General features: G+C 39.1%; 1 protein-coding gene across 4 annotated transcripts in view; it reads right to left on the bottom strand.

The window, feature by feature from the left end:
* The window catches only part of fat3b (FAT atypical cadherin 3b), a 74,346-nt gene that overhangs the window by 41,682 nt on the left and 5,152 nt on the right, over positions 1-27,512 (bottom strand). For all 4 annotated transcript variants that reach the window (XM_082548688.1, XM_082548689.1, XM_082548690.1 and 1 more), the window contains exons 4-21: positions 27,126-27,327; positions 21,054-21,172; positions 18,702-18,900; positions 10,186-10,247; positions 8,862-9,176; positions 7,281-7,491; positions 6,542-6,613; positions 4,804-4,940; positions 3,992-4,267; positions 3,530-3,740; positions 3,181-3,395; positions 2,781-2,939; positions 2,111-2,232; positions 1,827-2,009; positions 1,617-1,731; positions 1,212-1,493; positions 526-876; positions 43-216 (exon numbers count right to left, since the gene is read on the bottom strand). In XM_082548688.1, coding sequence (XP_082404814.1) covers positions 43-216; positions 526-876; positions 1,212-1,493; positions 1,617-1,731; positions 1,827-2,009; positions 2,111-2,232; positions 2,781-2,939; positions 3,181-3,395; positions 3,530-3,740; positions 3,992-4,267; positions 4,804-4,940; positions 6,542-6,613; positions 7,281-7,491; positions 8,862-9,176; positions 10,186-10,247; positions 18,702-18,900; positions 21,054-21,172; positions 27,126-27,327 — 3,405 coding nt within the window. The remainder of the gene's footprint in view (positions 1-42; positions 217-525; positions 877-1,211; positions 1,494-1,616; positions 1,732-1,826; positions 2,010-2,110; positions 2,233-2,780; positions 2,940-3,180; positions 3,396-3,529; positions 3,741-3,991; positions 4,268-4,803; positions 4,941-6,541; positions 6,614-7,280; positions 7,492-8,861; positions 9,177-10,185; positions 10,248-18,701; positions 18,901-21,053; positions 21,173-27,125; positions 27,328-27,512) is intronic.

Genomic DNA, 27,512 nt, shown 5'->3' with positions numbered 1-27,512 from the left:
TTACAGCCTCCCATATAAAATAAGGGAAGATGTTTTACTTACTTGAAAGTTTCTGTGCTGCTCCTTAAGGCTGTACGTCACTTGTCCATTCCGACCGTAGTCTTTGTCAGTAGCTGAGACCCTGAAAACACTTGATCCTGGCTGTGCTTCTACCTGCACTACAGCGTAGTAGGGAAGGTTCACAAACTGTGGAGAGTTGTCGTTTACATCCTCCACCTAGAAGATTTGATTTTAAGAAAAACATAATGGGGTCATTTTAAAGCTCAGGAGGGTTAATGTTGTTCAGCAACACAAAATCTGCACCGCAATCTCTTGACCACTGCACCACTGTCCTACCAAATTAGTCTATAACAAAAACACATTCAAGCAACAATGTAAAACGTATTTAAAGCATTCTAAACCAAAAGAATTGAAAACACATGACTGCCCCAATACGCCCAAGTCTGCATTACTGTAAGTGTGAAGGATGGACAGAAAAAGCAACAACTAGAAGCATGCTTGCAGGCAGATGATTTCCATACCTACCTGTACTTGCACGATCACCCTAGCCACCCTCAATATTTCATCTTCCCTGCTGACCTCCACCACCAATTCATAACTGTCCTTCTCCTCTCTATCAAAAGGCACACCGGTAGTGAACACTGCTCCACAAGTGGGCCAAATGCTGAAGCGCCCAACGGGGTTCAGCAGAGTGTACTTGAGTGGCTCGTTGAGGCGGTGACCAACTGTGCTCACCACAGTCGCTAAGGTGATATTGGGTATGTTCTCTGGGATGGAGGCAAAGTAAACTGGGAAGGTGAAGAGAATTCCGCTGTCTATAGCTTCTCGGACAAGCACCGTGACCAGTGTCATGCTGGAAAAACGTCCATCCCAAACCTTAAAGAAAGAAGATAAATGAGTCAGAATTAGCTATGGCAGAGAATGTAATGCTGGAGGTTTTTTTCTTAGCTCAATTTGACTGCCCTTATTTTCTTAATAAAAACAGTAAAATAATTCTGGATGTAATCCTGGGTCAGAAAATCCTGAGTCATGCAGATGATGTATCCCGTAACAAGTCACCACATAATTTTGGGCTCTATGTGCACAACTCTGCACTGACCCAGGAATCTGACCTTCTGGAGGAAATCATTATTATGTTTGCCCAGCTTAGTCCAGATAGCAGAATGATGAAAAGACTTTCAAATGGTATGTCATGTCCACTAAAGACCTACCTTCACATTGAAGCGATAACGGTCTTTATTGAGGCTCTGATTGATGACGGTCACAAGTCCAGTGTATGGCTCAACAGAAAAGAACTCCACATTGCTATCCACCAAAGAGTAAAGCAGCTGTGGTGTGATAGACTTGTCAGGGTTAAGTGTGGGGTCAGAGGTCATATCGGGGTCAAGAGCCTTAACCTTAAGAACCTCTACACCCATGTAGGTAGGCAACAAGAGGATTGTCTCGTAAGTGTCCTGGGAAAACTTAGGGGGCGAGTCATTGATGTTGATCACCTAAGACGTGGTACACAGGGAGTGAAAATAATGTTGAGAAATGACTACGATAACGCAGAACTCAAAGTGAGTCAAGAGTTGTTTATGAGACAATGAAAGCTGATTCATATGTTATTTGCTTACCTTTATAAGTACCTCTGCTGGGCTGTCAGCATCCCGTGGAGGCTGGCCACTATCTCTAACATGAACCCGAAAGACGAACTCAGAGAAGGTTTCATAGTCCAGACTGGCAATCGTTCTAAAAATCATTTAAACAAACCCATTATATATCAACTTATAAGGAAATTAATCAGATCAATAGTGATTCAACTTCTGCACAGCATTATCACCTACCGGATCGATCCAGTCCCAGAGTCCACGCTGAAGAACATCCGAGCAGTCTCACCTATGATCTCGAACACTAACAGGGCATTGTGGTTGCGATCCTTATCAGTTGCCTGGATGACCAAAGGGTTACCGTCCTCTGCCAGGACCACACTGTTGATTGGAGCAGCCTCGCTGACTACGCCGACATACCTGTTAGGAGAAAAAGGTAACGCTGATGTCAGTCAAATATTTCTTAGGTCGGTCGAGAAAATCACTTTTTAACACTCAACAACTGATACAACAACTAATACCTGATTTGTTGGAATACAGGTGGGCTGTCGTTCACATCTACTACTTGTATGATGACGGAGGTGCTGGCTTCCACTCCAGCCATGCTCAGGGCACGCACCACCAGAAAGTAAGATGTTGTTTGCTGGCAAAGCAAAGAAATCCAGTGAAATTGTTTAAAAAACTAATTCAATTTAGATCCGATGTAAAGCCAGCTTTTTTTTTGCATAAAGAAGAACGTGACAGTGGCTTTAAAAATAATGCTATAAATCTTTGGAAATAGAAATTAAATCACATAAATATTTCATGTTACCATCCTTTCCCTTTCCAACAATACCTTGTCCTCAGGGTATATTCAAACAAGTGACTGAAATGACAGCTTGTTAGAAGCATCTTGGAGAACCTCTGCATATTTATGCACTCTCAGTTACTTTTTTCTCATCTAATCACAGTGAGTGATTAGATGTAATGCTGATTACGGCTCTGAGGGCCACACCATCTGTTCCAGGACTGCTTGTTTGCTGTTGCTTTTTTTGGCTGAATATAATTCTTTATGACTGACTATATATTTGGGTCAAAGGCACACCTACAAAATGCACTTGGGACAGAACGGAAGCCCCTCGTACCCACTGTTTGACTGCTAAGCATCTATACATCTAATATATAACCAAAAAATAAAAAACATTAACAAACCTCAAAGTCCAGCGGTTTGCGTGTAGTGATTACACCGGTATGGTGGTTAATAAAGAAGCAGCGCTCCTCGTTGCCTCTGGTGATGTCATAAATGAGTGCTGAGCGGCTGAGGGCGCTAACAGTGATCACGTAAGTTCCAGTTTTGCTGTTCTCCATAATCTATAAAGCCAAAGAGCAGAAATATACAGGTAGATTTTCAGAACTTGAGTGAGTTGTATAGACCATTTCCTGAAAAATACCGTTCTTACCTCCTGTATATCTGTCTAGACATTTAACCTCTATACACACATACCGCCTCCAAGCTGTCTTTATTCCTCCTATCTCTCCCACCCTCTCCAGCCTTCTCCCTTCAGACAGTAATTTATCTCTAACTTTATTTTTTATTTATTTATTTTTTTACCTCAGCCTGATACTCCTTCTGAGAGAATTTCGGTTTGGAGAAGTCTGAGAGGATCAAGGAAATGCGAACTGAAGCGGTGGCCATTAATGGGGGAAATCCACTGTCTGTGACGCGCACACTGAGGGTGTAAAAGCCTAAAGAAGTGAGGTCCAGTTCCTTGGCAATGAAGATAAGGCCTGTGGTATTATCAATGCCAAACACACCACCGGTGTTACCTGAAAGTAGCAGAAAGGTTACAGACACTATTAAAGGAGGATACAAAAAGAAATCACAGGTCACTACACTGTTTAAAACACAAGCACAGATACAAATCAAAAGGAGAATAATCTTCTTGCACATTGGACCGTACCTGCTTCTATAGTATAGGTGAGCTGCCCATTAATCCCATTGTCTTTGTCTAGGGCCGTCACCTGCACTACAGACGTGCCGACAGAAAAAGTCTCGTAGGCCGTAGCATCGTATACGGTGCTGGTGAAGTAGGGAATGTTATCATTGGAATCTTCCACTGCCACCAGGATACGAGCTAGGTCACGGTTAAATGGAAACTCCTGATCCTTGACCTAAAGCAGCAAACGAGAGATGAATATGGATAGAGCTGTACGAGGTGATAAAAGAACAAAATCAGCAAAAATTAAGTGAGGCAGACACAGTTGCCAAAACGGACATAATTTATTGGATAGCACAGTGGCGCATAGAGACTCACAGTAACATCCAAGCTCACACACACACACACACACACACACACACACACACACACACACACACACACACACACACACGAACAGATTGTCATCCATGCTTCCTTTCCCACCATAATAGTGAGGATGTGCTGTGTCCGGGCTTCATAGTCGAGCCTGTCTGCAGTATAGACAACTCCTGTGCCAGGATTGACCCTAAACAGCCTCATACTGGCCGGGTCTACGCTGCCATAGATGGAGAAGCTCAAACGGGCACGCTCATCAATGTCCGATGCTCTGACCCGCAGCAGCTCCATGTCAACTGGTACGTCCTCAGATACGCTGACATCATAAGCTGGTAGAGAAAAAACTGGAGGGTTGTCGTTGCTGTCCTGTATTCGAATGAACACCTGAATGATGAAGAGATAGGAAAGGGGAAATCTGCATAGTCAGCGTAGTGGCAAACAGTGATAGGAGACTTGGAGTCGAATTAGCTTCGGTAACTGACAATCCTCAATCCAATTGTAGAGTAAATGCAAGGCTCAGACACAACTGAACACTATTTGCATTAAGACAAGGCCCTATTAATGGCAGACTGGTAAGCCAGAGCGAGCGTTCTCCAAGAGGCATGACGTTCTTTTTGTATCTTGACCTTTATTTGTCCAGAGTAATCCCATTAATTCTCTGATATCAAGGATTTCCCTTACAAGATATACCCAGTAGGGGAGCCCCGACAGCAGGAGCACAGGGAATGTCAAAGCAGGGCAACAAAAGCACATTTCATAGTCAGTATGAGATAATTTCAGAAAAACCGAGCGCAAGCAGAGGAAGCGAAGCTGAGCGTAAACAGTTCCCCGTGAAAAGAGGGAACAATAATTTAATTTGATGTGGGTCTGGGGCGTATGAGAGGCAGCGCCAGTGCATAACAAATCAAAACTCTGTGTACCTGTGCTGTGGCAAAGTTGGTCCCATCTGTCACCTGTACCGTCATGTTGTACACAGACTGCACCTCCGCATCAAGGGGCTTGGCCACGACTAGAGTCCCCACCCCCAGTTGGAGGTCAAACTGCATGTCAAAGCTCCCTGGAATAAATGAACACACACACACCCATCCCCCGTACACACACTTAGTGTCAGCCTTTTAGTATTCGCACTGCATATAAGACTCAGGTGCTCTAAGTTATTACTGTGTAATTGTTTTGGCCAGGTGCCTTCGTCTGGAGCTGGAGGGACTGTGAAATAAAATGAACTGAAATGCAATGTGATGTAGCACCAAACCCACTTGGCAGCCTGAGAGCTGTTAACAGCCACGCAAACATCTGTCTTATCACTCCAAAACACAACCCATCTCAGAGATCAAAAACCTGCAGCAGGGTCTTTTCCACGGGCGGCGAGTGTACAGTTTAAAGGCTTAATGTTTGATTAAAGTGAAGGAGGGGAGTGATATGTGTTAGGTATTCGGTACCATCCTTCCTCTCATTCCAGCTTCTCTCCCGAGATATCTGGGAGCCTGAGCACCCCTCAGCATATGAATACTGATTGGGCATTTTTCACACAACCACTGATGCGTGTTGAGTGGGAGCAAAATACAGGATCTCACATTGTTTATTTATTTTTTGTTCTACTTTTCATGGCAGAGCAGTGGGTCAATTCAACACTACGAGGAATCAGTCTCACAGCATTGAGAAAAAAGAAAATTACAGCATGTAATCACTAGTTTCTTTTCCTGTCAGGGTGGAATGATGCCTCAGAGTTCTGTTATTAATCCAGGAAGAGCACGCCCGATAAGAAAGCCGTATAAGAATCAAACTCTTCTGTCTATCTATATCACAAAATCACATTCAGTGCCATAAAAATGATTAAGAACAAATATTTCTCTAGTGTGATTCAAAAGAAATGCAGTACAAAAAAGCAATTATATGCAAAACTCTCAAACTGTACATAGCCCCTAACAAATGTAAGCAAAGTATCCCATATTTTCAGATCTGGCTTTGGTCTCCACCAGAGGAATACAATCTGCCTCTTTAGTTGCTAAACGCTCCAGTGCAGTTTCAGCTCCACAGTTGTTTGCAGTGGCTGACCAATGATGCACAAAGCAGTGAGAGTGATCCGAAATACTAATGCTGCCGGGCTTGACAGTAAAGCACTGGGCTAGAGCTCTGTGAAGTTTTGTAAATCTAAGGAGCATCTGAAAATGTGGGTGTTAAATCTCTGAAGGGTCATTTATACTGTAAGAGCAATTCCTCTCACATTTCTTAGTACTTGTTTTAGTCACTGTAAGGTTTATCCATAACTGCTAAAAAACAGTGAGGTGCATTTGAATTCAGCCTTAAGTGGAAACATTAAAATAGCCTGTTGTTTTATAAAAATACTGTATGGAGGCCTTATGGAAGGGGGAGCAGTATCATTACAGGCTGCTTCTATCAGAAATGCAGCAACTTTCCAAAGTAGCTACAATGTAGCTGAACTAATAGCACAAACCTGTCTTGTGTGGGCAGAGATAATGATACTGCATAGTATTAGTGGAGCTGTGTGAGATTACTATTCCAAACTCAGATCGATCACTTCTGCCTTTGGCTAAACAAGGTCATGGAACTGCGTGCTACATTTCCTTGATTTCCTTAATTTCTTCAAACCTGCAGCATTTGGGGGAAAAGGTGTGGCAAAATTAGCTTTGACCCGACCTGTGTCAAGCGAGCAGTTTCTTCCACATGCATTCTGAGGAATGTAGAACATTTCTCTGGCAGGGCGCCCGCCTTAAAGGTGAGAGAGAGGAAAGAAAAAAGAGAATATAAATATTCATGAAGTCTGGATATCCCTGTGATCAAAGGTTTGGATGATTTATATACAGCACTGCAAAGTTGACCTCTTGACGTTTTTACATATATATGTGTCACTAAGTGATACAAATTGACTTTTCATTAGAATACTTAAGCTAAGGGTGGGTGATAAGAGCTTACTTCTGGAAGTTTGAAATAAAATATCCCCAATGCTTTTATTTTTTAAAACTATCTGAAATATGAATAACCGTTTCTGTACGATTACTCATCTAACATTAACACTAAGAATGAACTGGGAAAAACATTTGCACATTGCATTTTCTCTGTCTATTAAAAAAAGAACAATTAAATATTAAACATATTTTCTTGATTTAACAGCTCTACATTTTTATTTAATGTTAACTATCAAATAAAAGTTAATATTCCTTAGTTGTTCTATTAAAAACCAGGGAGGAGATCTGTTTTTTTTTACCAGAGTCAAGACAATAATGATGAAAACTAGAACAATTTATTACTAACTCACTATCAAGAAACACTTTGTAACTTTTCATTAGTGTAACCAGGACACTTTTATGAGAAAATTCAGAGTATTTACTGTCCTTTGGCTCTCTGTTAGTTCAGTATCTTATATTAATTTTCTTACCAATGATAGTGAACCAGACAGGTGTGCTGGACTGGCTGATAGCCACGACTCCCACTGGCTGGGCAACAGTAGCTGTCTCCGAAATGGAGAAATTGTAGTACCGCTGGGTGAACAGTAGGGGCACTGGTGAGGGGGCAGGTTTACGAATCCACTCTACATGAAGTTTAACAGTAGACCATAATGGCGGATCGCCACCGTCCTCTGCTTTTATCTAAGAGAAGGAACAATATAGATAAATTAGTTTGGTAGCCCTGAGAGATCAAATGGACTGCAACTTATGAAACCACCAGCAAATAGAAAAATGACAATTTCAGTTGCCTCAGGGTGCTGAATGAAAAACAACAGAAATATAAAAAACAAACAAACAAATAACAAATCATGAAACAAAACAAGCTGTGAGAGTGACAGAAACCAAAACATGCGAAGGATTGCACTGAGACACACTCAAACGAAGCAGAGGGTTCATCGGTAATGTAAAGAAGAAAAAGCTGCATATCAATATGTGCATTAAAATCACATGATTCATATAATATTGTAGATACACGTTTGGTATTAGCCGTTTACTCTTTGCAGTAGTTCCACCACATTATTGTTTCCCTCTAGAAACACTTTTATTTCGTTTCATGATGTTTGCTTAATTTTCTTTCCATTTCTGTTGTGTTTTGTCTGATTTTACAGTGTTTTTCTATTTTCTGTTTTTTGAGTTGCAATGCATTTGACCTTTCAGGGCCACCATACCAACACAAGCAAATGGAGGACTTACCACTACTTGCTATTAGTATGCATGTATTCAGGCCAACCAAAAACTTTGAGTACATTAGAATTCTTTCCTCTCCACTTCATAGACCACGAAACCTACAATCATAATCTATACTGATCACCACTGCACTGACTGACTGCCCCTAGAGTGGATTAACTACATCTATAGCCTAGCAATAACATCCCATCCATACAAAAACTTTGATCCCAACAAATGCAGATTAATGAGATGAGCCTCACTACCTGGCTTTCAATAGCTTGGTCTGCCTTTTTCGCACCCAACACAAATACAATACTAGTTTGGCCAGTGTATAAATATGGATGCAAAAAATGCAATTTGTGTTTGTTTGTAATATTAGTCTGACCACAAGTACCCTTTCATGCTAGATCAACTAAGATCTATCATGCCACCTAGTATCCATCGACACCACTCCACCCCACAACCCCTCCACTCTGCTGCTGAATTTATTGGCAATAGAATAATGTGTGTGCTCCAGTACCTGGTCTTTTGCCTGATGAAACATGGCAAAGTTACTGCGTTTGCTTCTGCCAACTTTCCCTGAAAGCAGAGCCTTAGGAGCTAACAAGCGCACACTGGCTGTGATTAGTTTGTAAGAAACGGAATTGAAAACGCAGCACTCAAGACATGGAAAAAAAGCAGCACTGTGCCTTAAAGTCTTATCTCAAGGAAGGCCGTTTCAGCAATTTAGACTGTTGTTACTGAGTGCTGGCTTTTGTCTGCCATATCTCCCCACAGATTTCAAATACAGGCTTTCCTTTTAAAAACGAGGATAGCTTTTATATTTGATATGAGAGACTCACAGTGAGGATGTCATAGCTGCCTGCTGTCACCATCTTCTTAGACGACACCATAGCAGTCCTGGGGTCGATATTGAACTTTTCGTCCTCATTACCGCTAATGATGCTGTAGGTGATGTTGCTATTGGCGCCATAATCACGGTCGTAAGCGAAGACACGGTACACGGGTTCCCCGCGTTTGTTCCTGTCTCGCTCGGGCAAGCTGATGCGGTAGGTGACCTCTGGGAAGGTGGGCGGGTTGTCGTTCTCATCCTGGACATGAACTATGACCCACACAGTAGATTGGCGTGTGGTCACCGGGCCATCTATTACTGTAATCTGGGAAAAACGTGAACACAAGCACACAAATGCATGGGATTTTACTAGGGAGCACATACATTTTATTGATATCGTAAATCTTGCTCATGCTGTGTGAGGGCAGGGCCACGTGGAGCTGAGCTCACGGGAAATCTCTTTGTATTATTGATCCCCTGGAGGCGGTGGCAGAGGGCTGATCACGGATCAATTGGATCAGATAGGGGTGAACACCATTGCTGCCAGCCTGACTCTTCACTAGGCTATTAATTACAGACAGCATAAGCAGTCAGGCTGAGCAGTGGGTGGCATGCATGGGTGATATTCAGAACAATGTTTTAACAAAGACTTCTTTACTTGTTTCTTTCCAAGTTGGCCACAATAGTATATTTTCTTGGCAGTTTTCTCTCTACTGTTTCTTTCACTTTGTAGTGTGCTGCCATACATTTATTAAGTATGGGAGCTAAACAAGGCAGCATGAGTCTGGACAACTCAATTGGCAATTCGGGCATACAATAGAACACATAACAAAAGCGCACAGGTGCAATCGTGTGGGTCAACTGCAGGTTATTTCATTCCATTTTGTAGAAAGGCAAAGTGCTCGTGAATTCAATGGCATTTAATAAGTTGTAAGCGAAGTGTGGGGGAATAGAAGTTTGTTCATGTCCACAAAGTCAAGAATCTGTGATTATCAGGTTCATCTGTATGCAGAGCTGCAGGAGCAACAGAAATGGTAATCACCCAGCTATCTGTATGCCTAGTGTCTGCACTTATCAAATGCTGGGCAGACCAACTCCTCTCCTCCCTGTTCCCGTCCTGAGTGGAGAAGATAACCAATGATGAATGATTACATTTAGAAAATCCCAAACCTGGGGCCCAAAACTACAGCCATTCATCACAGTTTATGGAGCCTTGAGGGTCTGCCAGGGTTGTCCTCCACCCTGTCTTTGTTAATAGTAGGTTATGGCAAGTGGCAGGCCTGGATAAATAATATCAATATGAACCTATGAATACGGTTCAGGCTTTACTGTACCTCTAAAAAGTGTTCAGCTTGTTGTTCTCTGTCCAGTTTCCTCGCTGTTGTTGTGATCAGACCTAAAAATCATTTAAAAAAAAGAAAAAGAAAAGCAAAGTTGTATATAACAAATAAAAACTGCTTTTATTGCTTGCACTATACATTTACTGTACATGACAATATGCACTGGCTTTATAGAAAAAAAAAATATATCTGTCATTAGAGTCACTTTATTTATGCATGCGTAAGCCCGCATGCATGTAAGCATCACCAAAAAAACTACATACTACAACCCCAACTGAGCCATTCACATTCAGCACAAACGGTACTGGATAACTGAGGGTCATTTAGTTGGCTTTCAAGCCACCAGGACATAATAGCTTTGATCGATCAGCTTCATTCAGATGATGGTTGGATGGTGTGACAAACTGTATCAGGCTTCACTGGAAATCAGACACAATGACAACTTCATATTCTCTTGATGCTATTTTTTTTTCCTATTATTTGATTTAACTATTAACGTTCTTTCATTATACAACTAAAAAGCCCCCCCCACACACACACACACATATATGCACATACAGCCATGTTTTCACTTAGTTCATAGTAGCTGAGGATTTTTCATAGTATGCTATATTGATTAGCTTTCAATTCCTGGAAACCTTTCCCACTGCTTATTCAAAACGCTGCCTGCCTAAATGATTTACAATGAGGCCACATGCTTTTTGTCCCTAATAGGAAGGTAAGCCCCAGCAAAGTAACTGAATTTTCTTAATATTACTGCCAGATTCAGTCAGTAAAAACTTTGGAAATAAAACAAAAAGCTCCTCAGACATTACTCGTACAAACAAGGAAACTAAGGAAGAAACATAAGCATTGATCTATAAGCAGATTCGGGACATTAAGATACCGTAAGTCAACATTTGTCTTAGCCTGGAGCTATTTTACCCCAAGATGCACAAACAAATGCAAAAGGGAAAAAGTCACTGATGATTCTTGTTTCAGTAAAAAAAAAAAAAATTCTCTTTGTTGTACTGCAGTATCCTTTTTTTCACTCACAGCAGGTGCTTATAATTAAAGAGTAACAGCATGTCTGTGCAACTAATGACATCCATATACACACAGCGCACACACACAATAACTAAAAAGTATATATTACAGAAATCCCTCTGCGTGCACTTTTATGTGAAGTTATTAGAGCAAGTGTGCTTGACTGGTGACTGGTGGTGCTTGAGTGTTTTTGTTTCGGTGTAATGAAGCGTTGCAGAGGGGTAGGATTAGTCTGGGTGCCTAAAATGCTGTGCAGTAAACGCTCAATGGGTAGACTAAAATCCTGGTGTGCGCACACATACACACCACACACTCTCACACACACACACACACACACACATTCACAAGCTTGCACATATCACAGTGTCACCTTGAGCTTGTTATGCAGGCTAACTTCAATTAAGCAAATTAGGAGTAAATCTAAAGCAGTGGTCATGAGCTCTGGGAGACAGACTGGAAGGAGGAGGAGGGGCTTGTTCAGCAGAACACGGCGCGAATAACAACTCTGATAAAAATCAATGATCTACAGCTTGCAGCACATCTGCAGTCATACTACACTCAGTTTTAATTGGACAAAGAAGCAATAATTTGAAAATTCACCACCCATACTTTCACATGCACACACAAAAAGTGATGGTCCAGTGGTCTGTCTTAAATCATTATACAAACTTCAGTTCACCGCTTTCTTCTTACCCGCATAACACCTCATTTATTTTCTAATTCGAGCTACACTAAAAAAATTAATTTTTAATTTCAAGTTTGAAGTATTCATACTGGAACATCTTCCTTTTTTTTAATCCCTTTAAGATGTAGAAATCAAAATCAAACGATTCATTAGAAAGATTGTAATTTTCCCAAAGACAGTTTGATCCAATGACAAATTATGACTTTTTGTTTTTACATATTACACAAAACTGACAGGTTTTGCTTTATGTTATAAAATAAAAATCAACAAGGTTAACGTGATGGATACAACAGCAATACATTATTTAAGTGGCATTGGTTCCCTCTATTGTTTGATATTGGAACATAATGTGGAAAACGTGCTTTTTACACGTCCCTTTTTATTTAAAATTTTCTATCATTTGTTTAAATTTTGTTGCCAACCTTCTTGTCACGTGTCTGCTAATCAGGAAGAATTCAATGGGGAGAATTCATAAGTAGCATATTTACAGTGGGGGAAATAATTATTTGGTCCTCTGATAATTTTTTAAGTTGGTTCACTCACAAAGAAATGAACAACTTTTATGGTTCGTTTCATTTTAATAGAGAAAGACAAAAAACTAAAAATACTGAAGAAAAACTTTCAAATTCTAAAGTGATTTGAATGTCATTAAGTGAAATATGTATTTGTGAACTGGATACGGTGGACTGGCATGTCTATTACACATTTGTCGGTGATACTGCGTTGCTCAAGAGGGATTTTGGCTCATTCCTCTTTACAGACACTTTCTACAGACAATCCTATAGCTGACACTTGGCAACTCCAAGATTTCAGTTCCCTCCACAGATTTTCTATAGAATTGAGGTCTGGAGAGTTGCTAGGCGAGACCTTAATGTACTTCCCCTTTAGCTACTCCTTTGTTACTTTGGTGGCCTGTTTTGAGTCAGTGTCATGTTGGAAGACCCATCCACAACCCATGTTCATCAGTGTTCTGGCTCAGGGAAGGTTCTCATCCGTGATTTTATGCTACGTGGCCCTGTCAATTGGCCCCTCAATGCAGAGAAGTTGTTCCATACCAGAAAAACAGTCCCAATGCATAATGTTTCCACCTCCATAAATGACTGAGGGGGTCTGTGTTTTTTGGGTCAGACTCAGCATTTCACATGATGTCAAAAAGGTTGATTCTGGTTTCTTCTGACCACAGCACTTTCTACCAAGCCTTCTCTGAATCATTTAAATGTCCACTGACAAACTGAGTTGGGCCTGTATCTGCCTTCATGAGCAGTGGAACCTTGTGGGCAATCCAAAATTACATACTGTGTTATGAGGGGTGTATTTCCCACTTAAAGAACATTAATAAGATTTAGGCTGATCCACAAACTTCCTCATGATCGTCCTCACACCATAGGGCAAGACATACATATGGTCATTTTCAGGCTATATATATACATATATATACACATATACACACACACACACACACACACACATATACATATATATATATATATATATATATATATATATATATATATATATACACACACACACACACACACACACACACATATATACACACACACACACATATATATATATATATATATACACACACACATATATATATATATATATACACACACACATATATATATACACACACACACACACACACACACACACACACACACACACACACACACACATATATATATATATATATATGTGTGTGTGTGTGTGTGTGTGTGTGTGTGTGTGTGTGTGTGTGTGTGTACCCAAGTGTCTGGCATAACAAAACCAATTCAATCGAACAGAAGGTTGTTTAAAAAAAAGGTCACACAGCCACCATGGCACTCTGCAAACATGCGTGTTTTTACAAGAAGCACTCCATCTAACACCCTGTGTCAACACTTATCTATTCTGTTTTCCTCCCCAAAGGAGGTAGGCTTCACTCACTCAGCCAGAGACAAACTGACAGCACTGTAAGCTGTCACAGCACATTTACACACTTTGCACTCATTCAAAGTTTGGCTTCAATACATTTTGGGAATTGTTGTGCTACCTCAAACCCATCAAAATGACACTTCCAGAGTAAACCTGAAAAATATATTACTTTGAAGCACCCCAAACCTAGTTTTGAAAAACAATCTAAAACTTCAAGAAGTTTTTCAGCAGTTCAGGTTCATAGTTTTTGCTGCCACTTGCATCCTGAAAGCAAATCAATCAGCTAGATTTTGTTTATCCAATGAAATCACTCTGGTACATGGAAAGTTTCTGACTGTGCAAACAGTGAGGATTGATTTAAACTGAATGCATCTCCCCATTCATGCATGTCTTATTACCAAACTAACACGGTGGCACTGTCACTCACAAAACAATAGAAATTATGGTAATGATGCATTCAAATTCAAACCTTGTGACTGTTTTCCTAAAGCTGCAGAGTCAAGTTTATCCACAAAAGAAAACATATTTTTTGTGTTATTTAATGGGCTTTGGCAAGCTGGTGGAACCCAGTGTGTCTTTTGTAGTTCATTTATCACACTGGAAACAATACTGTCATCAATGAGTTTCTATGTATAAAATTAATGAGTAACAGATAACAGAATACTGTGGGTCTTTAGACAGAGACAGAAAACTGGGCTCAGATGGCTAGAAACTCTCCCCTGTGACATGCACACTGGCACAAAAGAAATACAGCTTACACACACACACACAGAAACGCACAATCATACACACAAAGGCAAATTATTTTTATACAGCTGTATGTTGCGGTTGTGGCGTCATCTCTATTGACTCACTGCAACAGACCCAACAAAGCTGTAACCAATTAATCTATTGATTAAATGACCACACAGAGTCTCTTTTCTCTCTGACACATACACACATTATTTGTAGATACAGCTCTTGCATGTGTATTGTAATCTGCTAAAAAGTAAATTAACTGAGTATAATTTTGAACCTGCACTGACAGCATTAACATCAGTGGTACTTTAAAACATTCACAATGACTCACTCTGACTCACTGTTACAGGTACACAACATTTTGCAGTCAAACAGTTAAGCTTCCCGAGTGAGGGAACTGACGCAGAAGTATCTCAGTTGAATTCTTGAAATATTAAGGGACGGTGCCTCAGTGCTTCCTTTATTACCTCCTTTAGTGTAGTATACACGTGGCTATCCTTTATGAAAGGAAAGAAGATAATTACATCACATACCCGTCCGACTGTTCGTGAAAAAGATCAATGAAACTGACAAAGTGATGCAGATCATTTAAATGTTATTTATAGATGCATTTTCCATTTCCATTAACTGTTTTGAACTTTCATCAGCAGCTGAACTATGAACATTGCACTGTGTAGCATGTAATGCTGCTTCTTATGCTTTTTGCATGAAAAACACAGATTTCTATGAGCTTTTGTGACCTATAATAATTGATCAAGGTGTGTCTAAGGTTTCGGGGTGGGGTTAAGCTAAATGATGGAATTCTACTTTGGTTCTAAAAATCCTAAACAGAGAGTCATGCATAATTACACACACACGCAATTAAAAAACTAAAATTATATATATATATATATATATATATATAATATTGCACTGCTTGTTTTCTTTTGTATGCAAATGAGGTTAGCAAAGAGGTTAAGTAAGATGCATATTTTGTAATCGATCTTCTGAACATTGTATTCAATATGGCATGTCTTATGTGTCTAGTGTACGTGACATTTTCCACCAACATCAAAGGAAAATTGATTATGAAAAGGAGGGAAATTCTTTTGACTATTCGACCATACCTATGTTTGAGAATGCCTGTGTTGGATACAGTTTACATAGTAATGAGTTTTTGAGGATCAGCGTCTCGCTAATAGGATCAATATTAGTCCCCTCACCCTGTTTCAGCCCCCTCCATTTCCCTACATAATGTCAATATTATAGCCATAATGCATAGAGGAATATTCAGAGGATTAGAGGACGCCACATGGAAATTCCCCTAACATTTACCAACAAGGTGAACATGCAGCAGCATATTATTAGTGAAATCTTTCTATTATAATCTTGATCACTGAGATCCTGCTGCATTACCTATAGGCTCCTGGTTTCAGAACACTTTACTGACATTTCTTTGAATCTGAAAAGTTGTCCTTGTAACAGCTGAAATTTTCCTTTTGTTGTTTATTAGAACACTCACTACTTAATCTAGGGCAGAGATGGCAAAGACTTCACATTTTTTCCTACTAGATTTGAATAAAACATTTTACCTCTTCAATAATTCTTTAATATAAGCGTCAAGCAATGCTTGTACTGAGAATGCATGGGGACAAACTTGACAGCCAAAACTGAAATACATCAAACTTACCATTTATGTATTTATTTTTCTTTGATTATATTTGTATTCTTCAGAGACATTTGAGTGATTCTTCTAATTTTCAAATGTGTCCATTATATTAGTATAAATTGATCATTCATTTAAAAATAGATTGTCTGAATATTTACTATAGAGCATTTTTATACAGAAGCTCTGTGAAAAGTAAAGGGAGAGTTTGACAAGGATCTGCGAGCTGATATTCAGTTGTCAGGCTTCTTTTAAGAAATTCTTAAAAATGCATATGAAATTCAAATGTGTAAATGTTTAAATACGATTTTTTGCATATACAGACACACGTGTGTAAAAAGAAGTGCACAAAAAAGTTAAAAGGTTGCAATACAAATCTGAAAAAATGCAGAAAACTAAAGTTCCCGCATATTGCAACTTAGTCTATTTACAGATCTTCTACCAGATATGTGAAGAAATATATACAGCCTTCTGTGGCCTCAGGGGAGCTGTGATAAATTTGATAAATCGCCTGATAAATTTAAGGCAGTGACAGTTGGGACTCCAGACTAAGCCTGAAAATGACCAAATCTTTGATTACTAGACCACTGTGGCCCACTTCTCATTTTACTTGAGTCTCCAGGGGTTTGCCAGTTGCTGGTTCCAAAAGTCGTGCATCCATTTTTCATAAAAACCTCAAGTCAAGGTTTGCTACAAATAACAGGTTTTGTCTTTATTCGTATTACTACTTTAAGCACAAAGAAATGTTTAATCACCAGAATGGTCACTTTTAGTCACAACTGCAGCGCTGTCTTGTTTAAACTCTAAAATATCTTGTCCTTTTCTTTGAAAGGACAAAATTAAACATTGACCTAACAAATATTTCATGTGCATTTTAGGAGCTATATGAAAATGTTAATTACATTCTTTGTTGATCAAATCATGCATTAGATGAACTTTGCATTGTGTATACCATTGTGCACACTCACAAAGTCTGATTAGTTTATAGAGTTTGGCTAATAGCATTGATAGCTGCAGTAGCCTTGCTTTTTTTTTCAATGCTAGCACCCAAATCCAGATGCAGAATATGGTACACCTAGCTTTTGTAATGTAATTATACTCCAGTTTATCCTGACAAAGCCTAACATACGGCAACTTTTTTTTCTTGTTGTATTAAAGTATTGCAGAACAGCACATTTAAAACAACTGTCATCTGTTTACAACTTTCTTGCACAAAGTAAGATAGAGAGATGGAGGCTCAACCATCAGCCCTGCTGACTGCCATTGTAGAATTAAAATTGTACACTTAATTAACTAGTATTTCTGGCACTGACTGGCAAGGATAGCAACATTTAAACCTTGAGTCAACCAGTTGCACACATCCCTAGTCAAAAATTTTTTGTTCTATGCTTATTTTTCCTGCTAGCCAAAACTAATAACCTATCTCACATCATAAAGAACTGTAGATTAATCTTGCTAACTAAGCTTGCTATTCATGGGTATCATTAGCTGATTCTCAACCTTTCCTTCACAAACCCCCCCCCCACAAAAAACGATGGCCACAATACTTCTTGGGTCCAAGACAGTAGCCAACAATCTAATGTTTGACAGCATGGTGGGGGTACGTCTGTCTTCTAGAAACAGCGTATGACTCAAGGCTATATAAGCGCCATTACCAAAACAAGATTGTTTTTTCTTGTTTCGATTTTGATTCTCTCTCAAAGCATCCATCACAACTCTGACATTATTTATAAGAGTTCAATGCCAAATTAGTGGCGCACCTTAAAAATGCACTCATCCCAATCCAATTAAACTGCATAAAAATGAAATATCTACTGACTGATACATAAATCAGCATGTTTTAACACGCAATTAGAATTTATCCCCGCACACAAACAGATATATTATAATATAACAGTATATTGGCATAGAAGTAAAATTATTCAATTAATCGCAGACAATATGCTTTCACAAAATATTTTATACACATTCACTGACTTTAATTTCTCATGCATTTCTAAGCAAATTTAATAAACAACAACAGGCTATCTGGGCATAATTTCATAAGCCCAGTATGTTTAAAACCCTCCACTGATCCAATATCTAATAGAGAGCTTATGGTGAACCTCTGTCAGGGTTGGTATTATCTCAATAAATCCTATTTTCAAATTGAAAGTAATACTCCTCAAACATTTAGCCAGCATCAGTTTTTTTTTAACTCTACACCTTTTCAGCTTAACATTTAAATACATATCATCAAAAGCAATCAAATATAACTGCTGTGAATAGAACATGTGAATAGCTCAGAGGAGTATCAGGTAGAAGCTGCATGCTGTTACGCGAGATACAGTTCATTTCTTTGTTCTCTGTCATACAGCTCGTATCTGTGTAATATCTGTTGTTCTGTTTAATCCCAGCTTGTTAATGAAATGCCTGAAGCGCATTTATGAGGGGCCATTCTTTCTTTCATCATTCCTTTCCACTCCACTAGTACCACATCACACACTACCTCACCTGTTTTTGGATTAATAGAGAAGAAATTCTGCGGGTTGCCGGCAGTAATACGATAACTCAGACGACTGGGTATAGCAGTGAGATCGGGGTCTTGCGCCTGAATACGAATGACTGACACATCCTTTGGAGAGTTTTCCATGATAGTCGGGTGGTAGATAGGATCTGAGGTGAGGGGAGCATTATCATTGACATCTTCTACCTGAGCAGAGACAAAGAAGAAAAGAAGACATGAAACAACAAAGCAAAAAGAGGAGAAAAAGAGGAGAAAAAGAGGAGAAAAAGGCAATAAATATTCATCATTTGAGTTGGATCTTTGAATGGCAACAAATACATGGATAGTAGCCCTCTGAATTTGCACGCACTGTAATATTGTTCTGTTGTGATTTTAGTATCTTTGTTAATCAGTCTGGGTCTGGGTTGATATGTTATCAATCACAAAATGGAAATATATTTGCCAGAAAATGTCAAAGATGTCACACTCCAAATTAATTTCCCTTCTAACAGCATAGATCTAGAATATTTATGGCAAGCAGTGGGTTGATTGAGCATTTGCTGGAAGGCACAGAGAGCCAAGACAGTTCAGCCGGTGAACAGAAGCACCTGTGCCTGATTAATCTCCCCATTTTTCCATGTGATGAATAGGCCGGGAGTAAAGCACCCACTCACATAACCACACGTGGATATCCTGAAGCCAGAAAAGGCTGCTTGTCTTTTTTTCCCTTTTATACACAGCTGAACTCTTCCCCAAAGGGGGAGCAGTGATGTAGCAACTATGTGTGTATTTGAGTGTTTAGACGGTGGAAAAACTTAAGGGCAAATAAATTAGAAAAAACTTGAAGCAGAGAATTCCCATACAGTGTATCTCTTGCTTACAGACTGAGTGCTGAGTACAGAAATCAAGAGAGTAACACACTCGTTTGGCATCATACTGTTTGGATGTAATGCTTTACAAGAATTTTATAGTATAAACATCAAAATTACCCTGGAGGGTAACGTTGACTGGCTGTAAACTTTTATCAGTGACTGCCATTGAAAAATAAGCTACTTTTACAGTTAAAAAAGCTGAAAAGTTATAACCTGACATAATTTTAATGTAGTTAACGAGAAGTTACGCATAAAAAGTGCATAACTGTACCCTGCATAACTAAATATGATTTTTCCATGTACAATAAATACACAGATAAACTTGAAATGACCTAAAACTGGTATACTTTCAATTAAAATGCGATTGGATATGCTGGAAGTGAAATTAAGGGAGTAACACACTGGCAAACCATATTTTGAATATAAAACAATCTTACCCTGTAGACTTCTTGTCTACAGAAGCTCAGTAATGGCTAAGACTGCTGTACCAGTCATCTAATGGCACTTGGCATACAAAGATCACTTGAACTTTGTTTTTTTGTTTTGTATCTACACTCACTGGCCCTTTGTACATCTATTCAGCTGCTCATTAATGAAAATATCCAATCAGCCATGGCATAAACATGGCAGCAATTCAATGCATTAAGGCATGTAGACAAGGTCAAAATGATATGCTGACAGGAAGGAAACAGTAACTCAAATAACCACTCCATACAGCAAAGAAGGATACAAGAACATCTCTGAATGCACAACAGGTTGAACGCCGAAGCAGATTCTTTTCTAAATGTACTTGTATATTGTTCACATGTTGAAATAAATTACCAATCAATCAATCAATCAATCAATCAGATGGACTACAGCAGCAGAAGACCACACTGGGGCCCTTCCAGCCATGTAAGAAACAGAAACTGAGGCTACAGTCCGTATGGCCTCACCAGGGTCAGAATTTGGCTTAAAAAACATGAAAGCATACGCCCCTGCTTTGTGTCAACAGCTTAGACTGCTGGTGTCACGGTTTGGAGATATTTCCTTTGTATATCTTGGGCCACAAACAGAGCATAGTTTAATCACCACATAGTTTAACCACCACTGCCTTTCTGAGTATTGATGATGACTGATGATGATCCCTTTATGATCACAGTGATCACATCTTCTGCCATGTCACAAAGCTCAAATCATCTCATACTGGTTTCTTGGACATGACATGAGTTTACTGTACTCAAATGCCCTGCACAGTCACCAGCTCTCAGTCCAATAGAGCATTGTTGATTCTGTCTCCAAGAAATAAGGCAGTTCTGACGACAAAAAGACATCCAAACTGCTACCAGCAGCATGTACCAGGTGTATTTAGTAATAGCGCACTTTGAGGACATCCATTTAAGGCTTAAAATTACAAGGGAAAATTATCTGCTTGTTATGTTCAATGCTATAAAAGTCTGTGGGTAAATGTATTTAACATAATGATTCAATAGGCAGTGGATTCTATACCTGGATGAAGACTTCAACAGAAGCTGACAGAGGTGGAACCCCCCTGTCCATGGCACAGACAGTCAGCCAGTAGGAGTCTTTGGTCTCACAGTCCAGGATACCAGAAGTGTAAATCACCCCTGTTGAAGCAGAGAGAAAGATTAATGCAGTTTTTACCTGGCTTTGAATACTTATCTATTAAGGGTGTGTGTGTGTGTGTGTGTGTGTGTGTGTGTGTGTGTGTGTGTGTGTGTGTGTGTGTGTGAGAGAGAGAGAGAGAGAGAGAGAGAGTGCCAGAAAAAGAGAGAGAGAGAAACTGGCTGTTATCTGTAAAATACATTACAATCCTTAAAAGATCTCTTAGGAATGTCTTTGAATACTAAGTTTCCAGAGGCAAGCACACAAATTTAGACTAAAACTTTGTGTCCTGGCTTCAGTGACATTCACAGGCATTAGTGGTGCCACTGTAGTCACCTTCAATGTTTCAGCTTCTCTACGGCTAATCACAACTGACCAAACTGCTCCCACTGCTATTTGCTTAGTGCTAAATGCACCCTGAGCTGCCCTACACCAATAAAGACACACACATATATATGCACACACAAAGACACCCAGACATTCACATATATTGACTGGCGTGTGCTTAGTGGCCTTAAGGAAAATGAGTAGCTGACAGTTTTGGTGACCTCTTCGGGGACAAAGAGAATATTTACAATGGTTGACACATGGACACAACTTTAAAAAAAAAGAAAATCCGTCATCCAGGACTTTTCACAAAACCATTTTAAAAAAGACACATGCACACACGGTCTACGGTTTTAGGGTTCATTTGTTTCTTTTCTATTCGCTCCCAAGAGTATGGCATTGTAGAAACACAACGGCATGTGTTACATTAGTGTGACATTGTATACATTGCAGAAATCCAAAAAAAAGAACACTAACACTCGCAGTATCATTTCTATCAGTAAAAAATAAAGACAAGTCAGACAGAAACACGCAGGCTGAAAAAACGTTTCAGCTCAGGAACACAAACTCTCACCAGATCTGCAAGCTCCTGTTAAATAAAGGCTCCTTTGAGACATAGAGAGCCTGCACAGCATGAGCATGCACAGCATTTGTGCTTAGGTTTACATACATTTAAACCCAACAAGCTGTCACACAAGCTGAACTTGGGCAGGTGAGCAAGCTCAAATTTAATTTGTTTTTTTTATGTTTTTATTTCATGGTTATGATCTTCTTCATTATATAAGAATGGCTGCACAGGAGTATTGGCAGTTGGATGATCTAGCCTATTGTGATGCTAAATTCCTAATCATTAAAAAATTCTATAGCCACAACCATTTACAGTACATTGCAAAAATCCAGATTTTTTTCCTATTTCTAAAGGACATAACATTCAGATACTGTTGATGCCTTGTAGATGTTTCTTTTGTCCTCCACTTGTCCATTTTTTAAGGAAACACTGAACACCATACTGAAATATGCCAAGTTTTCAGCTAAAAGCTATTTAGTAATTACATTGTTGGTGCAGAAAACACTATTTCATGGCTGTGAAAATGTGTAATCGATGGCATTTTTATGTAGATTAAACTAAAGAAATTGGAACAAATGATGTATTTTTGCATCATTATTTAAAAAGTTCCTAAAGATACAATTTAAACTTGGTTCTTTAGTAAGTTGTCTAATGTTTAAACCCAACACTAGTTCATCGCTTGAGCTGGGTGCCTTTTTAAGGCTTATTAAGTCGTAGCCCAGTGTTAAGTAGTTTAACAGACAAGAATAAACATTGCTCTGAAAATGGTCACAGGGACTGGGCTGAAAGTGAGTGAAAAAGCAGCCAACGTCCAAAGAAAAAATTTGAAAGACCTTCGGAAAGTCTGCATAACTGTTGATTAAGACAACTTTAAAAACTATAGGTATGGCTCCTTGGAAGCAAAATATAAAGGCATGAGGGGTGGCCAAAGACTTTGCACAGTACCGTAGGTACCATAAAAGAAAAGCTGCTGCTTTATAGATAACTAAAGAAGTGCTAGGAAAAGGTGATCTACTGTGCTCATTTCCAGCTCCATGTTTTAATCTCAGACTTTACTAAAGTAGCAGTACATTAACTCACATTTCCTTATTTATCTTATGCTGTGCCTTGATGCAGCCCTTCAATTTATCTACGGTACTTTCTGAGACAAAGTGTTTTGGCTTCCCAGCTTCCTGCTGCCCCTTAGAAAATATGGTCTGAAACACAAGTAGTGGTTCTCTCAGATGGCTATACTTACGATAATTTCTTTTCTTTTCTTGCACAGACCAAAGAGCAGAAACACCTCTTTAAACCCTTTTAAGTGCATCAGATCATCCGTACATAATCTGAATATAAGCTCATTATTTATATATATGTACATACACATGTGTATATATATATATATATATGTATATATATATATATATATATATATATATATATATATATATATATATATATATATATATATATATATATATATATATATATATATATATATATATATATATATAGCAGAAATTTTGGCTTTTGGGGCAAAAATGAGGCTAGACTGGGTATCATTTCACTTAACCAAATGAAAAAATGAACGCCTCTAGTCAAAACTCTAAGAGGAACTCTAGGAATTCCAACCCCTGGAGTATCATGCTCAATGCTACAACAAAGTACTCAAAGAAACCCGAGAACAAGTTTGACATCAGTTCTTCTTTCTCAATATGCTGAAAAAGACAGCGATTTATCTTTTCAGACATATTTAATAATTGTTTGTGGTGTTGGAGGAAAGAAAGCTTGTCATACGGCAGATCTGTTGCATAACTTTGCCTTCAATTCATCCACAAGATCTGCATCCCCAGGTACACACAAATAAATCAGACTATGCCAGAAAGTGGCAGTATGTCTGATTATGACTAAGCCGCTGCCCAGGACACACACAATGCATAGTAAAAGTGTTTGCTAAGATACACCCTTACCCTGTCGTCCTTGACCATGTCCTTTTCAAACCTCATCTCTGTCAGACAGCTTGACAGAGAGACAAGGAAAACAGAGCTGGCTGTTTCCAAAGCTCTTTGAACTTTAAGACCGACAGGCACTATTCAGTGAATTCAATATAAATCTGACTCGACAGCATCCATTCTCACCATAAATAACACACTTCAAATAGTGAACAAAAAAAATTGAAGGGTCACAGCACATTTTCTAATCTGGAACTTCAGCGTTTGGTTGGGTTTACATCCATCTGCCACATCTATTCACCATCCCCATTCTTGAGAAACAGGTTTTGTGATCCCATTTTTTAATTAATGTCTCCATATCAAATAATTGATCCTAAGATTGATGACAAAATATTGTGTGCATTTCTCTATTGAGACACAACTGAATAGCTCTGAATGTGCTATAAAAGAGGACATCAGAAAAATATATGGCCTATTCATTTTAATAAATGAAGACTGAGTGCTTTTTAAAAGTGTTTGCTTGTAACTTAAAGAATGCCTTATCCTGACTGTGACAAATCCTGGAGCTTGCAAACCCACTAATAGAGGAGCAGTGGCGTTTGACAGCTGTCCAATGAGAAATTGCAGGGCTTGCTTTCCACCCAAACCAATGACAGGAATACAAATTTTTGTTCAAAGTGCAGGGGAGCTAAGGTTTAAAGCCAGAGAAGATCCGTCTTCTTTTCTGTTAGCCCATGTGTTTTCCACCCACGTATGATTGAGTCATTTAAACATCTAAATATCAAACGCGGGAAAAGAGGGCACTCATTAACAGCAGCTATGACTGACAATAGGGGTGTCATGGGCTATGCATGATGCATCAAAGAGCTGATTTACAAACTACAAGTGAGGGTGGGAGTAAGGGGTGCATTAGCTGAGACGGGTTAAACAAAAGAGAGTTCTCATTCTTTCTATTTTTCTCTCTGTCCCTTTCACTCTCAGTCACTGTCCATCTCACTCTCTCATCGCATATTTAGTTCTGGCACTAAGAGCCACAGATTGACAAGCAGCAAGAGCAAAGCCACTCAACATGGCAGCTAAATGCATGGTGGGAGTACAAAGCAGTGCTACTCTGTCCGTGCCTGACAATGCTGACTTCTACACGATAAAATGAAGCACTTGATGATAAGGGAAAACTTGGCATGTTCTTACTGTATCGTGTCCTTCGATAGTAAAATGCATTAGCATTTCACATGCTTAGGGAAAAAAACTCTAAGTTATAAAAAGAAAAACTTTCCAGAAGACATTAAAATATATATATATAGGTCTGGGAGGAAGAAAGCTGTATTTTCTTTTGACACTTTTTATGTACTCCTGACTCCCCTGCATGCTTTTCCTTCCTCTCTTCGCTTCACTTCCACTTCCCTCTCCCTTCACTTTCTGCTCTAACAAGCAGTCTGATTTCCCCTGGAAAATCTACACTCAGTAAATGTTCTCACTGGCTCTGATGCTCCTTACTGAGGTATTAATACTCCAGGGAATAAAAACCCCAAATACTATTACAGGCATTTGTATGGATCAGTACATGCACTGTAAAACTGTTTTGCTGATGAGTACACAGCATACATAGAGTATGCAAATATATAAATGTAGCTGTTTAAAGCTTGCAATTACAAAAATTAACCATTTTATTTAATGCACAGTTTTCTAATAGCATGATGATCACAACATGATCATCGCCTGTCCTTGTTGTATTGTTTACTTTTGCCACATCTGCTTAGACAGTGATTGGTGGCTTTTATTTAAAACTATTCATGTATGCAGTGAATGGTTTGACAGGCTACTAACTCTGGGAAACTAGGTTTCCTATTCAAAATTAAAATATGGATGTGTCAAATAAAATATAAACAACAGCGATAACTGCAAAAGCTGTATATTTATTTTAAGATGGGATTAGAAAAAAACTGCCATGTGAAGAAGAAAGAGAACGCGAAGGCTCACTACCTGCAAGTATATTAAGTCTCATTCACTATATGTAGGGAAGAGCAAATGAGGGTCTGGTTTCAGCATGAAGGTTCAGCATTTCAGCACCATGGACAGACACTGAACTGTTAGGTTTAAAAGCTTCAGTATGATGGACAAAAGCAGAGACTGCAATGATGCAATCATGACTGGTGGAAAAGAAAGAGTTCTTAGTCACACTTTTTCAGGTTTTCATGAAAAAGTATTGATGACAGTAGCTATAAATGTTTAAGCATACATCCATGTGCCCACAACACAGCTGTTTATCTGATTTAACAAAAAAAAAAAAAAAGCAAATTGTAAGATCTTATTGATGTGCTCATGTTATTAATTTTCAAGTTTTACATTTAATGACATGCACCTTTTTGGGGAAGGGGGAGGCACTGTGGATGTTTTGTGCATTTGTAGCTGCGCTATCTTCAGTAGTTAGCCCCTAACATTCAGACAATACTCACAGTTAAGACTAAAATTTAAGTTGCACAGCTATAGTACATGACCCAATATGCACTAAAATGAGGCGTCCTATTTTCACATTTGGTATTTGATTCATTTTATCCCTGGGTGAGTGAGTCATGGCTTCTTGTTTGGATCAACATGTCTTCAGCAGCAGTTTCACACTGCAGGAAAGTTGGAGTGTGCATGCTTATTTTGGGTCAGGCCTCCTTAAATAAGTCATAGTGATTTCTCCGTACTTGGGAAGGACGGGGCTGTTGTGCAGGAGAGCCTTGATCAATGTTAGCCGCTCAGCACTGGATGAGTTGTACAGAGCGGCCTGAGGCCCAGCCAATGTGGCTGCCATGCTGCCCTCATTACAGTAATGATCTCCCAGTACACAGCTCCCACGTGAGGCCCCATTAACACAGTGACTGTCGCTATACCTCGCACGCTCTTTGAATTTCTTTCTGTAACAAACATTTTCACATTGACTCAAGAACTGACAAGTGGCCATACTTTCTCTACAAATTACAATTAAACAAATCAAATAAAAACCTAGGCAAGCCATCTTGAAAGGCATGTGAAAATATTTCCTATGCAAAAACTTAGATGTTGATATTCTAAGCATGGCACTATGGGTTATTGGATTTTCACTTTACATAAATAGGCTTAGAAATTGATCTTGTGTCACACCTGTGTCTTCGTCAATCGTAAAAGTGCCCAGGCCGCTGCCACCTTGGATAGAGTACTTCAGCACGCCATCTCGTCCCTTGTCGTCATCTTTAGCGTTGACAGTCATGACACTTGTTCCTGCACGAGAGTTCTCCTTCACTGAGCCTCTCACAGCAAAGTCGGAGAAGTAAGGCGCATACAAATTCTCATTGACATCCACCACCTGAAGAAATGTAATGGTGCACATTAATTATGACAGAAAAACTGTGTGATATTATCTGTAGTATGCAATTGTGTGGCATCAGTAGACCATCTGTATATTTCACTTTTGTACACATTATTCCCTGTCTTGGAAGTTAAATGTACCGTGAGCTAAATGCTGTCACGCATTTAATCATCTATCTAACC

Source organism: Aulonocara stuartgranti (genome assembly GCF_965226115.1).
Source record: "Aulonocara stuartgranti genome assembly, chromosome: 10".
In the NCBI taxonomy this organism is placed as follows: Eukaryota; Metazoa; Chordata; class Actinopteri; order Cichliformes; family Cichlidae; genus Aulonocara; species Aulonocara stuartgranti.
Note: the sequence above shows the minus strand (reverse complement) of the source record. Positions and strands in the feature narration are given on the sequence as shown.